This window comes from Hyperoodon ampullatus (assembly GCF_949752795.1).
Source record: "Hyperoodon ampullatus genome assembly, chromosome: 19".
Lineage (NCBI taxonomy): Eukaryota > Metazoa > Chordata > Mammalia > Artiodactyla > Ziphiidae > Hyperoodon > Hyperoodon ampullatus.
Genome location: NC_136932.1, coordinates 24099396 through 24115693, shown reverse-complemented (window position 1 = coordinate 24115693; position 16298 = coordinate 24099396). Strand labels below are relative to the sequence as shown.

Sequence of the window (16298 nt, the reverse complement as noted above, 5' to 3'; positions counted from 1 at the left end):
GAAACACTACTTTGAGAGAATGCTATTTCTGTACATACTTTACTCCCTAGCCCTCACCTCCCTGTTTTAAAAAAAATCTACTTAGAAAGAAATCTTTGTGAATCAGTTGCCTAGTGAATTTGTTAGGTCAAAGGCCAAATTGACATTTGCTCTTTGTAAACAGTTTTCACAAGCATCTGTGTGTTTTCCCCATAGCAAGCCATGGCGTCTGGCAGCACCGCCAGCGAGGAGGAGCGCAGCCTCCGGGAATGCGAGCTCTACGTGCAGAAGCACAACATCCAGGCCCTGCTCAAGGACTCCATCGTGCAGTTGTGCACCGCGCGGCCCGAGAGGCCCATGGCATTCCTCAGGGAATACTTTGAGAGGTTGGAGAAGGTAAAAATAAATGGGCAGAGCGTGAGATGACCCTGACGGTTGTTAAAGGGGATGCTGTAGAGTGTCGCTGATTTGTATATTTTGGAAGAAAAGGAATTCTGACCAAATCATAATTTATAATCATAATCATCATCATCTAAAATAGAACCTCAGGAAAGAAGTGTAGTTAACGCACTTGAAGTAATTTTTAACTTTGTAATCAGTAGAACTTACCAAAACCAATCTGTATGCTAAGTTTACTTGGCTAACAGGTTTTCGTTTTCCAAACATAGTTCCTTGTAACTATTTTAATTAGTACGTAAAACTGACTAAATGAAATAACTGACTAGATACAGTTGATCAGAAGTAGTACGGCACTGTACAGCAGGAACTAACAACATTGTAAATCAGCTATACTCCAGTAAAAATTTTTTTAAAAGTAGTACAGCAGTGGTATGAAGTGAGAAATTCTACAGTACTTGAAAGCATTTAATGCTTTTTTCTTCAGCAAAGCAAGTAACTTATAAGTTTTATCCCACCTTTTGAAATCACTGTAATGAAACAGTTGAGTCTAGCTTGTGACTGATATTTCAGAAACTCTGAATTAGTGAAGTGTGTTTTACTGTAGAATATGTCTCAGGTGAATCGACTCTAGAGCAGAGAGATCAAGATTGATGGTTGTCAAATTTTTACTTTACAGTTCTGGTCAGGACTTGTTTCCTCTGGAAAAAAAATGAGTGCAGTTTTTAGTCGTTGTTCATCCTCATTCTGTGTATGTCAGTGGGACCTAAGCATGTGGTGTGTGCTTTTCTAAGCAAAATGATCATTTTTCATCAAGGTGGATACTTCAGTTCACTTCCCTCAAAAAATGATGAATGAGAAAGTTTGGATTGTTGAACGTTTTGAGTAGTTTGTTTGATTTGCTTCTGAAATTCAGCAAGATAAATTTACAGGTTTTCTTAAGCATATTGAAGTTTTTATGTGTTTCATAATTGTGAACCAGTTGGGAGGCATTTTCTTAGGTATATGATTGTTAATTATCTAATTGTATTGCAGAAATATTTGTAATATATCCCACTGGTTTGGACAGTTTCTTAACCAGCATTATTTACTAGTAAAAGAGTCTGTTTTACTAATGTTTAAAAAAATGGGTGGCTCAGTGATCAGGAATTTTCTACTGTTTTCTTGAAAAGCTGTTTGTTGAAATTGGTGTCTATTACCATGATTAGATTAATCAAAAACAACAACAGGGGCTTCCCTGGTGGCGCAGTGGTTGAGAGTCCGCCTGCCGATGCAGGGGACGTGGGTTCGTGCCCCGGTCCGGGAAGATCCCATATGCCGTGGAGCGGCTGGGCCTGTGAGCCATGGCCACTGAGCCTGCCCGTCCGCAGCCTGTGCTCCGCAACGGGAGACGCCACAACAGTGAGAGGCCCGCGTACCGCAAAAACAACAACAACAAAACAAACCTAACCAGTCCCGATGAATGTAGCCTTGCTGTCTTGGAATTGTGGTAGAAAGTCTGGTTTTCTCTTATTTAAGCAGTTTCCTGATAGTGAAGTACTGTAGCGCCAGGCTGCTGTGGACCTTCCCTGTTTTGAAGTGAAGTGTGTTCCTGGAGACCTGATTCTGAAATTGATCACCGTAAGGTGATCCCTCTTCTCTTTGGACATCAATAGAAGCCATCTGATGAGGAGTGAGGTTGGTGAGACGTGAAGGGTGTGTCTTTTTATAGGGAGTGTTGAGTGTGTGGTGCTCATTTCAGAGCCTGTACTCTCATAGCCCTGTTTAAGCACTGACCAAGGGGAAAACAAGAAATGATCATTAAAGTAGTTTGCACGTGGGATTTTTTAATTTAATGTGTGTTGGCTTCTTTGCCTTTTAATGAAAGTCACAGCTTAACACTTTTTCCTATAATTCAAGGATCTTTGTTCACTTGCATACATTCCTTTAGCCAGGGTTGAATGTAAATATCTGGACTTTCAAGTAACTAGGTTTTCAACTTTTCAACAGGTCATTGTTCTGTGCATTAGGTGTTAGGTTATATGTGTGAAAAATATGGTCACACTCTTGTCACCTCTTTCCCTGTGTTAACCAGGGGTCATGTTTCTGGTACCCTCAACTGCTCAATAAGAAATGCACCAAAAAACTCCATTGAAAGCTTCTGCGGTTTATTTCAGACTGTTACCTGTAATTTGAATCCTCTTTTCTGCATATATTTATTAGAACCTCCCTGTCTGGTAGATCAGAGGAATTTTAACAGCTCCGACCATGGAGTGTCTTCTGCGTGCCAGGTGCTGTGTGAGCACTTTACATACATACATACATACATACATACATACATACATACATACATACTCATTATTTCAGAGGTGTGAGGTTGGTGATTATCACCATTTTACAGAGGTAGCAGGTAAAACCAAGAGAAATCTAGTAACTTGGCTGTGGTCATACAGGGTAGTAGCTGTATGTTGTAGTACCATACAACCCCCACATTTCATTCGTTTACTACAGAAGTCCTCATTTCTTGGTCATGTGGAGCTCTTGTGGGCTCAGCGACCTTCTCTTCTTGGCTCCATGTGTCTTGTTCTGGGGTCGGGTGGAAGGAGCTGCTCCCAAGGCCGAGGGGGATCGGATGCTGCGGGGGCCAGAGTCAGATCTTACAAGAGGACATGCTATGGCAAAGCAAGCCACATGCCCAGCCCCAAGTCCGTGGGACGGGATATTGACTTCACCTACAGGGAAGCATGGAACGGCAGGGGCAGGGAGGGGACAAATAGTGATTGTTGAAAGCATATTAAGTAAGCAGTGGGCACAGCATCGGAGCTTAATACTCTAGGATATGTTGACAGTAAGTGGACTGGGAGGGGTTCTTTTGTCTGTTTTTGTTTTAATAAGTGAGAGAACTGAGGAGGGAGGAGAAGGACCATAGGATGAATGACAACAGCAAGAAAAAGGACGTAAAAACGTGTAATAGAAATCGATGATCTGAGTAATGGCTCTGAGTCACCAGGATTAGGTTCTAGCTGATTGCTATTGAAGATGAAAACCCATGGAACAGTGTTAAAATCAAAATGCTTTTGGTACTTCAAAATGGTCTTAAAAATTCAGTTAGATAGAAGACAGTTCCAAATGAGATATTACTTGTGAAACTTTCCATGAAATTTTTGTGAAATATCAGTGACAGGTTTTGGGGGTAGAATTTGTGTTTTCATTTATACTCTTGAACTTTAGACTTTGGGGGAGACTTGAGTTTTAAAGTTCTCTGTTAATATGGAATGGGAAAACCTTACCTGTTTACTGGAATTACCGGAATGAAAATGAAGTGGGTTTTCTTTAAAAATGTATTTTTTTTAAATGGTTGTATATTTGCACATGGTTCAAAATTCTGCAGGTACAAAAGGATATGACAATAAAAAGTCTTTTTCCCACTTCGTTGTCTTCCTAGAGTGCAGCCTGTGTTCCAGGGATAATATATGGGCACTTACAAATTCATATCTAGCATGTGCATGGTATTCCATTGTATGGATGTACTACAGTTTATTTAATCACCATGTTGACGACCATTTTGGTGGTTTCCAGTGTTTTACTATTAAAAGCAATGATATAATAAGTAACTTTATATAGCTGTCATTTCACACACATGCATATTTTAGAATAAATTCCTGGCAGTAGACTTAACTGGATTATTTGGTCAACAGGTAAGTGCATTTGTAACTAAATATGCAAATATATTAAAGTTGTTTTTGTTACAGGCTTTTCTTACTGTGTTTTTAATTGAAAATTAGAAAATCTAGAGAAATGAGAAAAATAAAGCCAATTCCTCCCTCCAAAAAATAAAAAAATAAAAATCAAACATGAGTCTATAATAGAGATAAACACTATTACTGCCTTGATTGTTATCGTTCTAGACTTTCCTTGCTGCGTTTATATGTTTTTTTCTTTGTCTTGATGCCAAATGCAGAGCTGAGTACCATGCAGGAGAAAAAGTAGGCAGCTCCTTAGTTTCTTTTTTATCAAAAAATTTTCAGAAATAGCAAATGCTGAGTTCATTTAGAATTTGAAAGATGGCTTAGAAAAATAATGGAGGGTGAGTCAGATGAATGAGAATGTAAATAGCTCACCATTCTTGGCTTTTTTCATTCTGATTTTACGTCAGGCATAACTCATTCTTCACTGAAGACCTGAGAGGAATTTCTTTTTAAGGCCCTAGATCTGAAAAATAAGAACGTTAAGTAGTTGATATCAGTTTTAAACGGATTGGTTTAATAAGATTTTAAAAGCAGGTAAACTTTTTTTTGTTTTAACTTCAGGTGTCAACCCTGACCATAAAGAATGCTTCCAGCTCTGTTAGGAGAAGTATTGTTACATCCGATCTTAGTTAAATTCTAGGTTACCATCACATTTCATTATTTGTTTATACCTGAGACTCCAGCTAGAATATGAGCTCCACAGGCTCAGGACTCTCTCCTATTGTTTTTTTTTTTTTTTTAATTTATTTATTTATGGCAGCGTTGGGTCTTCCTTGCTGTGCATGGGCTTCTCATTGCGGTGGCTTTTGTTGCGGAGCACGGGCTCTAGGCGCGTGGGCTTCAGTAGCTGTGGCTCGAAGGCTCTAGGGCACAGTAGTAGTGGTGCACGGGCTTAGTTGCTCCGCGGCATGTGGGATCTTCCGGGACCAGGGCTCGAACCCGTGTTTCCTGCATTGGCAGGCGGGTTCTTAACCACTGCGCCACCAGGGAAACCCTCCTATTGGTTTTTATATTCCCCTTGCCTAGTGTAGACTTGGCGTGGCAGATCCAGAGAATACATATTGAATTAATGGAGTAACACAGTAATCTAGACATTCTTCTAATCACTTTGCTGTGCCTGAGTGATTATTCCTAGATGGCATTCTTGGGCGGGGCAGGGATCTCACACTAATTCACCAGCCTTTTGTTTTGCAGTTCATTACTGTTGAGTGCATTACAAATCATTGTCGGTATATTATCATAATGAGTATATAATTTTTTATTTGCATGTTACGTGCCCTGTACCAGTGGCTTTTGTTCATTAATAAATATAGCATCTGTTACCCTCTGAGAAACAGTAAAGTCTTTCCAGAGTATTTCTTTTCAAGCTTGACTCTCCACTTTTTCCCCCATTTGTAATTGACCTTTGCCCCTTAACTTTCACCTTGGTAATAGAGGGAGAGATTTGAAGTGACTGAGAAGGACCGTCATTGGAGTATGAGAATACCAGCTGAAGAATGCCATGCTGAAGGGTCTCATTTTATAAACTTACCATCGTTTTCAGGAGGAGGCAAAACAGATCCAGACTCTGCAGAAAGCGAGCTCTCGTGCAGACTCGAGGGAGGATGAAATCTCTCCTCCTCCACCGAACCCAGCGGTAAAGGGCCGGAGGCGACGAGGTGCCATCAGTGCCGAGGTCTACACGGAGGAAGATGCTGCATCCTACGTGAGGAAGGTAGTTTTGATATCTGAACACTGAGGACATGGTTTTGGGACCCACGTGGTAGTCATCCAGTCTCCTTTGATGAATGCGTGTACTGTTTTGAGTAGTAAAACACAAACAGGGTGGATCGTACTCTATCCTGGACAGTTCCTGGGTACTTGGGGAACAGGTTTCTGTAACAGCATGCCATCACAGGAAATAACTAACAGTAATTATAAAACAGTGCATAAGTGAGTTTTGGGGGTTTTCTTTTGCATGTTGTTGTTTTGCAGTAGAAGAGCAGGCAGTTTTTTCTCTTGAATCATGGTGTCGGTTTCTTGACATCCTGTAATTCATGTTGTGGCTTTCAACCTTTTACCCCCAAGCATCATTTGTCTCAGTTGGCTCTTAGAGCCAGTCTGCCATTTCAAGTTACGCTGTTAGCCTGAAGGGGGAAGAGAATTGTGCTCGCAAGAGGTTGTGAGACTAACAGTACGTGATCACAGTTTAGAAAATGACCAATTGTCATAAAATGCTTAGTTTTGCCTCACTAATCACCTTGGGCAAGGTGATTTTGGTTTGTTCCTTTAGTTGTTGACTAGGAACCAAATACTAGCCTTTAAACACAGGCCTAGATGTAGGCAAAGGGGATTATTGAGTCAATATTTGTTGAGTACTTTGTGGATCAAAGACAGTGTGAGAGTGTTGTGTTGAAAATATTTAATTCAAAGCAGCCTTGTTTAAATACCGTAATGTAGCTTGACATTTCATTGTAATTGAGGTTGCAAACATGAAGTGGTCTTGGTTTATGGAATTGTCATTTTGACTTTCTGTTCTTTCTTAGGTTATACCAAAAGATTATAAGACAATGGCTGCTTTAGCCAAAGCCATTGAAAAGAATGTACTGTTTTCACATCTTGATGATAATGAGAGAAGGTAGGTACAGGTACTTTGTTATACTATTTTTCAGTACAGTTGGTGTCCCAAACTAGTCTCATCACTGTTGCAAGTTTTAAGGCTCTTAGTAATTGTTCACCTGATTAACAATCCAGGCTGAAAATCTGGGAGCTTTAATTCTAAGGTTAATGTTTGAAATCCACAGAAGCAGCACATGAAATGTAACGCGAGGCCTTCTCTCCCTTGCAGTGATATTTTTGATGCCATGTTTCCGGTTTCCTTTATTGCTGGAGAGACTGTTATTCAGCAAGGTAAGGGTTGCTGCTTTTATGGCACGCACTATTATTATTGAAGTTTGTTTTTCTCTTTAAGCCTACCATTTTCCTTCTGTTATACTACTGGATTTTCTTATTTCTTTTAATTAAAATCTTCTGAGCTAAAAGGCACACCTTGCCTAAGGGACTAATATTTCCCTAACATCTGATATAGTTTTGTTTATGGTAACTGTTAAAGGGAATTCATGCATTTTTACTTTGTATGGAATTCCAGAACCACACATATTTCATATATCCTTTATATTGATGATTAACCACTTACGAAGTAAAATAAAGTAGAAAATAAGCAAAACACTTATATTCTTCATCATCTAGCCCATCTCTTTATAAGGTTCTATGCCTTCTACTGCTGATTCTTACCTTTTTTGGCCATATATAGTGACATGGATCTCATCTTTTGGTATCCTCTCTTTTTTCCTTTCTTATTTACTCTCGATATTTTCATGGATCTTCATAATCCATATGTTTTCTTGTTTAGTGACAATCTGATATTTGTTGCTTACTATTTGAGTTGTTTTTTGTTTTGTTGTTGTTATAGATGATGTAATGTTTAATGTCTTTGTACACACAAGTGGCTTTTTTTTTTTTCCAGAGGCATTCTTCGCCACGAGATGACTAAAAACTCAGTTTTATGACTTTTAAAATTGCTGGACTTTTTTTCTTGAAAGGTTCTGTTACTTTGTAAACTCTTCTCTCACAGCACCTCTCTAACATAAGTTCATTATTTTACATTAATTTGGTTTGATTTGTGCTGCTTTAATTAATATGCTTCTAACTTTTTTTTTTTACTCTCCTCATTTTTAGGTGATGAAGGGGATAACTTCTATGTGATTGATCAAGGAGAGATGGATGTAAGATTTAATAATTGCAAAAATATGTTGATAATCTTAAAAGTCACCTTGTTGATATTTATTGCTTCTAAGCGTTTCTGAAGGGCTGTTACATCCTTGTATGTTCGATTCCTTTTGCCAAATATTTTACTGACACTGATACTTTCTAAAGGTAATTTCTTTAGCTAGACCTACAGTTCAGAACTTTTGCTAGATTAGTGGTTAAGGCGTGTGTGTGTGCTGTGGAATAAGACAGGTGTCAGGGAGAGTCTAGACCGGTCGTGAGCTGGGAGACTTGGTACAGCTTTCTTGGTTCTGGAAGTCTTGTTGCTCCCATAAGATTATTAGAAAACTCGGTACCTCCTGCAGGTAAACTGCTTGCTTAGCACAGTGCCTGGCACAGTGCTCTATAAATACATACGGTTAATATTAATGCTTAGTTCACTTTTTTTGCCCTGGTCATCCTTACAGAGGACCTTTTTCGTATCAGATAATTAAACTAGGTAAATTACAGACACTCTGAACTTAACTCATTGTCAGAAGTCAGCTGTTTTGCTCCATTGTGTACCGAAAATGTAACACATTTTATTTTTTAAAACAAAGTTCAGGATTCTGACCTCTTAAAAAGGTTTGCAGGTTTTTAATACTTACGTGTTTGTCTATGTAGAAAAAAACAATGCTTTTGTATTTTAGGTCTATGTCAACAATGAGTGGGCAACCAGTGTTGGGGAAGGAGGGAGCTTTGGGGAACTTGCTTTGATTTATGGAACACCCAGAGCAGCCACTGTCAAGGCAAAGACAAATGTGAAATTGTGGGGTATCGACCGAGACAGCTATAGAAGAATCCTTATGGTAAGATACATAGGTTTTGGAGTGTGGCTCACAATCCAGACTGTGTAACTGATGTTTAAATAGTATCACCACATTAAAATGAGAATATTTTTTACTTTTAACGATTGAATGCTTGTATTAAGCCCAACTTAGCATTATTCATTATACCGTTTGAGACAGTGATCTTTTAGAGCAAAACTTTGGCCAGAAATAACATGGGAAACAAATGTGTATACGCAGTGGTCAGCTTATGTTTGGGAATCTCTCCATTTGTCAGTCAGTGCATCTTCCCTTAGCTGATCTTTACACATTACAGTTGGCCTGAGAGGTGCTGCTTCCGAGTGCATGACGTTATTGAAGGCCACTCAGAAGCGATCAGCTTCTCTAAATGGAAAGGAGATTAGCAGTGATGCAGGTTTCATGTCCCCTCTCACTGTAAAGGAATAAACGAAGTAATAAAAGCACTGGAACGTTCTGCTGATGTAATTAGACTCTGAGAACTTTCTGACAAATTTATGGAGTAGCTTGGGTGTTTTAAGTCCCAGTAAATGGCATTAGTCATCTTAAATGGCTTTCTTAAATTTGTGTATTACATGTCTGGCTGTTTGACAGTACGCGGTTGGACGTACTTAGAAAATTTTCTGGACTGGGGGATGGAGATATGTATATCTATTGTGTATATACTTATGTAATAGATACATATTATAAATATCAAATAATATAAATACATATTATACATATATATTTATAAGTATATAAATTGCCAAGGCAATTTACTGTGTTAGGGATGTTTATTATAGAGGAACTGTGTGTTTCCCCCTTTCTGTCCCCCAGATATATTTAGCAAACCTTGAAGATAAGACATTTTGGTTTAGTTTGGGGTTACGGCACTTTTTTTTTGTCAGGGTGGGATGTTGTTTATATGGTAGCAGTTGTATTTCCTTCCTTCTGTGGAGGATCAAGGTTGTGGAAAAGGACGCTGGGCTGGAAATATATTCGACTGTAGTCACATATATTACTTGGGTTTTTGTTTTTTTGTTTTATTTAGAACTGATTGTTTGCTTTTTTGACATTTCACTAATTTGTGAATTCTTTGGGCATATACCTGGTGTTTCTTTTAGGAGCAAGTTACTAAGAGCTTTTGATTGAACTGAACAGAGGGCTTACCATCTTCAACAGGAAAAAAACAATCATGTATCAAGCAGCAGCAGCAAGCTTTGACTTCTCTGTTGTTGTTGTTCATTTACTTGAAACAGTATTTCTTACTCCACAGCATTATGTGAATTACACTTTCTTTTTTCATTTATAGGGAAGCACACTGAGAAAGCGCAAGATGTATGAGGAGTTTCTTAGTAAAGTGTCTATTTTAGGTAAGTTCTGGAAGATTGCATGGAGAATTGTTAAATTGAAGTGTTAGTAATGCTTAAGGAAACTGATTGTATTTCATAAAGATTACTCCAGTTATCAACTCTTTTTCTTTTTTTAATGGTAACAAAACCCACATGGAATGCAGAGTTGAAGTTTGACTAAGTTAGAAGTAATTTTAAAGTGTGTTTAATTTGCTAGTATATGACAGACCTCTAAATTAGAAATAAGTGTTACTTATTCCTCCTGGAGAGACAGAAAGACTGGAAGTGTTCTCCTGAGTGGACTTTCACCGTTATTCCCCCTGGGACTTGTTTCTCTGTTGCTCCATCAGTGAGTTTATTGGTTCAGGAAAGAGTATTTCCAAGAATGCATTTCCTCTGTAGAAAGAATAGGTGTCATTTGCTTGCTTTCTCTGAAAAAATGCTAGAAGTGTGGGGAAATTTAGAGTAAAGTAGGGTAATTGGAGGCATTTCTACATATTTTGTTATGTGGACTTAGAGACATTATTACAAGCTGTTCTTCATCGGGAGGGGAAATGGCGATTTTTATAAGGTAATATAGTCTTGAGTCGTTGCTTTGTTATAGTGAATTGACTTTTTTGCCCTTATTTGTCCTTTCTCTGAAATGGTTACATTTGTTTAGTGTCTTGGGTGTTAGTTTGGCCTTTGGGAACAAAAGTTATTTTCTAGTTACTCTTGTTGGTTTTGTAAATTAATTCTACTGAGGATTTAAATTGATAAATTATTTCTCTGAATCTCTGGAACTATTACTTTTGGGTCCTGTAATTGTAGGTTCGATTTGCATTGATGGCAGTCTTTAGGAATACTTAACGATTACATTTTTCTTACCCCTGTACCATCAGATGCAGTTGGTATAGGTTAACCTGGCCACTGGGCTACTGAAAGAAAGCTCTAGGGTCATCTGTAAGTAACAGGAGGATCTTGGTGAGACGAGAGGTAGTTGAAGACAGGTGCCATATTGGATTAGAGCCACTACTAGAGTATTTTGGTTGACTTCTTTATACCTTTTGTTTTTTTAGCAATACCAAATAATGCAGAGAAATTCTTTTGATTCCTGTCTTTTAGAATCTCTGGACAAGTGGGAGCGTCTCACGGTAGCTGATGCGTTGGAACCAGTGCAGTTTGAAGACGGGCAGAAGATTGTGGTGCAGGGGGAGCCGGGAGATGAGTTCTTCATTATTTTGGAGGTAAAGATGGGGCAGCACCGGGCGGGGAATAGGGGGACACCAGTTCTCATTTACAGCTACCGTTCTTAAGATAAACAGTTTTATTTAAAAATTATCATTCCCTTTGAAATGTCGTTGTTTCGTTTTCAGCCAGGCCACCACATTTTAAATGAGGGCTTTGCATGAAGTAATAGCCGAATTCTGACCTACTTAAATTAATTCTCCTCACAGAAGCCAAACAGAACTCAGCCATTTAACACACAGGCTGTGATGTACTACACCGTTCTTGTTAAAATCATGCATTTGGGCTAATTTGGCAAACAAGGATCAAAGGCAGGTATTTAAATTCTAAATGTTACCATGTTTTATATCGTCACAATCCATGGAAATGTATAGCAGATACTCTTGCCAGCCAAGGAGATCCACAGAGCAGATTTGCTGTGAATGTGGCTCAGTAGATGCTAATCGGTGTTGTTTAAACCAGGGGTCGAGGAACTCTTTCTGTAAAGGACCAGACAGTAAGTAATTTAGGCATTTATGAGCCATAGTGTTTCTGTTGCAGACTCAACTCTTGTCATAGTGGGAAAGCAGCCATGGACAGTATCTAAATGAATTGGTGTATTGTTCCTATAAAATTCTATTTATAAAAGCAGTGAGCTTGGATTTGGCCCTCCTTCTACAGTTTGCTAACCTGAGTCTGAACCCTCGAAGTACCTCAGTGTGATGAGAAGTACCTCCTAGCAGGAACTGCTGGGGTAAATAAGCATCAAGCCTGTAGTGACTGTTTTCAATTACCTTTTATCACATGAACACAGGATTTGAAATAACTGTTGAGTCCTTTTTTTTTTTTTTTTTTTTTTTTTGCAGAGTAGCTAAAATTGCATAGGATATTTAAAATGCCACCCAGTATTTGAAAGTATTAATGTGTTTTGCTTTTTGGTGATTTTGTTACAGGGTTCAGCTGCTGTGCTACAGCGTCGTTCAGAAAATGAAGAATTTGTTGAAGTCGGAAGATTGGGGCCTTCTGATTATTTTGGTATGTGGATTTCCTCACAATAAACACATAGTTTCTGTAAGTCACTTCTCAGTGAGCTATCACAGTCTTTCATAATCTTGTCTTTTCTTCTCCTGAATTTTATTTTTGATTTTAGTTTTCGACCCTGAGGATGAGATTTTGACCTTGACTCAGTTAGTAATTAAGTTATTGATTGTCTCATATCTGTCAGTTGGTTTTTTCCCGAGGTGCAGATGTAGTGTGGCCTGTACTGAGTTACTAGGAGGGAAGATACGGGTTTTCTTTTCCCCGGAGGGCGCCCCTCAGGAGGCGTTTCTGAGGGAGCTAGCCTACTCTCGGCCCTTTCCCCTCCTCCAGGCGAAATCGCGCTGCTGATGAATCGTCCTCGCGCTGCCACCGTGGTTGCCCGTGGCCCGCTGAAGTGCGTCAAGCTGGACCGCCCGAGGTTTGAACGTGTTCTTGGCCCGTGCTCGGACATCCTCAAGCGGAACATCCAGCAGTACAACAGTTTTGTGTCCCTGTCCGTCTGAAGCCTGCTTCCCGTGCCTCCCTTCCGCCTCTCCCTGTCCAGGCTTCCCCACGCAGACTGCTCTCTGGCCCCTCTTTGCAGCGCCACGTGGCCACTGGCATCGCAGCTTCTTGTCGGTTTCTGTTAAAAGTTGCTCTTATTGCACCGTTTTTATTTTGGAGCATTAACTGAGTGCTCATACACAGTTAAATAAATAGAAAGAGTTCTGTGGAGACTTGGCTGTTCCTGCTTCTCTCTGTGCAGTGTTAGTGTTCACCCTGGGCCGCGCGTGCCATGCTTTCTGGTGAGGGCAGACCCTGCGCCACATGAGTTACCGTAGAGTCATGATGTAACCGTGCAAGATTGCCTTTCAAGTGACAGAAGTTTCCTGTTATCATAAGCAGATTCTAGACTGTGGCCATATATGCTATATTTCTTTATAGAATAAACGATTTCTCATTAAGCTCTGAGGATTAGGAAAAACAGCTATAGAAAAATCTTAGTATAGTAGAAAGACATCTGCCTGTATTTAAACTAGTTTAAGGGTGGAAAAATGCCCATTTTTGCTAATTATCAAGTGGAAATGATCAGTCCTTTTTTTTTTTTCTTTTTAACAAGAATTTTTATTTGTCAAGCAACTTTGCCTGGTTTTGTTTATATCTTGTTCTTAATGTTTCCTCTCCAATTCTAAAATATGTTGAGGTGTGGCTGTCTATACCTACCTGCCTTTTAAGGTTCACACCAAATCATAAGCTGCAAATATTGGGTAATGATTTAACTACATCTGCCTCAGCTCACAAATTCTGATTACACCTTCCTTTATGCAGCTCGTGCCAAATGTTGACCGTCAGATGCTGAACTGAGAATAAGAATTTGAGGTCTGCACTCTTGGTTGTTAACTTAGAGTTTTTGGTTAACGTATATCCTTCAGTTGAGTCCAGGATAATAATCTCTTATGCTCTTTAAGCACTGATTCCAGGAGATTGGATTTACTGGGAATAGACAGACTAAATGTCGTAACTGCAAAATGGAGGTGGGCTTGCTAAAGGGAGAAATGGCAGGTGGACACAGTTCAGTGTTGGGAGCTTTGCCCCACTAAATTCACTGGGGCAGGAGATTTAGGAAGAAGTTTTTTACTTTGCTTTAACCTTTCCTCCCCTTTTTACATCAACTAGAATTTATGGTGGGTTGGGGGTGGGGTAGGATGAGTCTGTGTTTCAAATGGGTCTAAAAGGCCATCCTTCTGAAAAGTTCTGCTTTCCTATCTACCAGCTTATTTCTCTGGCAAACTTTTTTGTGTAAACGAGTGTTTTGAGTCTTAACTTTATTTCAGTATTTTCCAGCCTTATCAAGGTTATGTGTTGTTACATTATTCCATGTGCACCAATGATACCCAACTGTTTATTTTTATTATTGTTATTTTTTGAAACAAAATTTCACAGTTCCATAATGTAGGCACTTTTATTTGCATTGTGATTTATATAATACATAGGGTTATACTGGGGTGACTGCAAGCACTTTTTCCATCTGTGTGCGTCTGGCTCTGATTTTTAATCCCCACTCCTTCCCCTTTCCCAGGTAATTTAAATTGGTCATGGTAAATTTTTTTCATAGATTTGAACAGCTTTTGGGTTGTTACTGAGTTTGGAGTATAAATCTGGGAAAGAGATTTTATTTACATTTTAGTGTGGGATAGAAAGCCACCTTATTTCAAATTTTTTATTTTTCAAAATAATCTTTACTAAATGAGGATTTTCTGGTCTGTATTTTGTGTTTAGCTTTTTATATTTAAAAGATTAAAAATAAAAATTATGTTCTTATTAGCTTAAAGCTTGATTTGATCTTTGTTTAAATGCCAAAACTACTTAACTAAATTATTTAGAATGCCATAAATTTGCAGAGTTTCATATATGTATATAATCATGCTCATGTATATTTAGATTCATAACACTGATTTCTAAATGAGTTTTGTTCTTAAGTCATTGGGCTTTGCTGTTTACTCCCTTTTGTAGTTTTTAATCTAAGAAAATTTAAGTCTGAATTTAAAAATGATCACATTTAAAGCCTTATCTTTGTGTAGTCTATATGAGAAATCACGACTGGCATCATTTGTCTCAGTGGATATTCAGGGCTTTAGAAGTCATTATTTCTGGGCTTGGTAAGTGGATTTATGAGCTCCACTGCTCTAGAAAGCAGAGATGGCCAAAGGACCATTTTGTATTGTTTCCTGGTCACTAGTCTGATTATACTGTGTGTGCTAATATACCCTCTTCTTTTTGTTATAGATTGTCTCAATGGTAGGTCAAGTAATAAAAAAGATTAAATAATTTAATTCTCTAACGAATCAGTTTTTCTTCCCTTTCTCCTTTGCTTCTCTTCTCCCTCTCTCCCCGACCCCCCAAAGCTGCTAATCCGGTGGGCACGAATGAAAATCGAAAGTGAATTAGGGGATTGGTGTTTTGAAAGAATAATATGTTTGTTTTCCAGTTCAGTTTGTCAAAGAATGAATCTAAAAACCTTTCTTTAAGGGTAATTGAGATGTAGCAGATCTGTACTGAGCAATGGAAGGAAAACATTAAATCAGAGGTCAAAGATTTCCTTTTTATTGAGGGTAGACTGGTTCTCTGGCTTTGGAACTTTCCCAGACTTAATGGGGGATGTCATTTCTAGGTCAGCATACTCTTTGGTTTAAATTTAATACGTGCATTCATATATTTAGGTATGCTTCTATATCTTGCATACATATAAAGTCATTTCTAATATTTATTTCTCAGATTTCTGAGGCGGGGATGATTAAATTGAATTCATTAGCATATTGGAATTAATTTCTTTACATCCAGTGAAGTTGGAGATAATGTTGTATTGCCTAGAACATTGCTTAAGTTGTGCTGCTTTGTAACACATGCACTTTGTCCAGATTCAGTAATCCCCTCCCTCAACCCGCTGGAGTAGAACCTTTTGAGTCACAACAGAATATAACTGAAGAAAATTTTCCTGGGTTGACTGTACTGGTTGTAGTTTAATTTTCCCTCTAAAACACTGGCTTATGTGAAATCCCTTTTTGTATTTTAATGACTTAAATATTGACAGTGTAAAATTGAAGTAGTATTATGATGTTAGTTTTCTTAATATTGCTTTATCTCCAACCACAGATGAACAGCTGAACCCTTTTTGTATTTTTGTTAGGCCCTGGCAGTGTATTTCTAGATGGACTAAAACTACTAAAACAACATGGAGAAGCAGTGTGTTGATCACCATCATAATAGCCATCAGTAAAGACTGTGGGGAGGAGAACATAAAAGGGAGAATGGTAAATCTCTCCCTTCTTACCCTAAGGAATTTCACACAGCAGTCAGTGTTACTGTGTACATATAAGGTTAAAATTTGTGTACTGACAGAAGTCCAGAGCTGTGACTTCATCCTGATGCTGCCTAAAAACCCAGACCACTAATGAACAGAATTTGTTTGTTTTGCGAAAGCTCTCTGCCAGTGTAGATTAAGTAGCTTTGTGGTTTTCTAAGTCACCACTAGATGGAGGGCTTTT

General features: G+C 38.6%; 1 protein-coding gene across 1 annotated transcript; it reads left to right on the top strand.

The window, feature by feature from the left end:
- Positions 1–201: 201 nt before the first annotated feature.
- PRKAR1A (protein kinase cAMP-dependent type I regulatory subunit alpha) lies at positions 202–12987 on the top strand (the record flags this gene model as incomplete). Its single annotated transcript, XM_079726247.1, has 10 exons — positions 202–375; positions 5647–5817; positions 6629–6720; positions 6931–6992; positions 7821–7867; positions 8540–8698; positions 9987–10047; positions 11131–11252; positions 12186–12267; positions 12604–12987. 10 exons carry the CDS (start codon positions 202–204, stop codon positions 12774–12776), a joined length of 1143 nt encoding a protein of 380 aa, XP_079582373.1. The 3' UTR covers positions 12777–12987.
- Positions 12988–16298: the final 3311 nt, after the last annotated feature.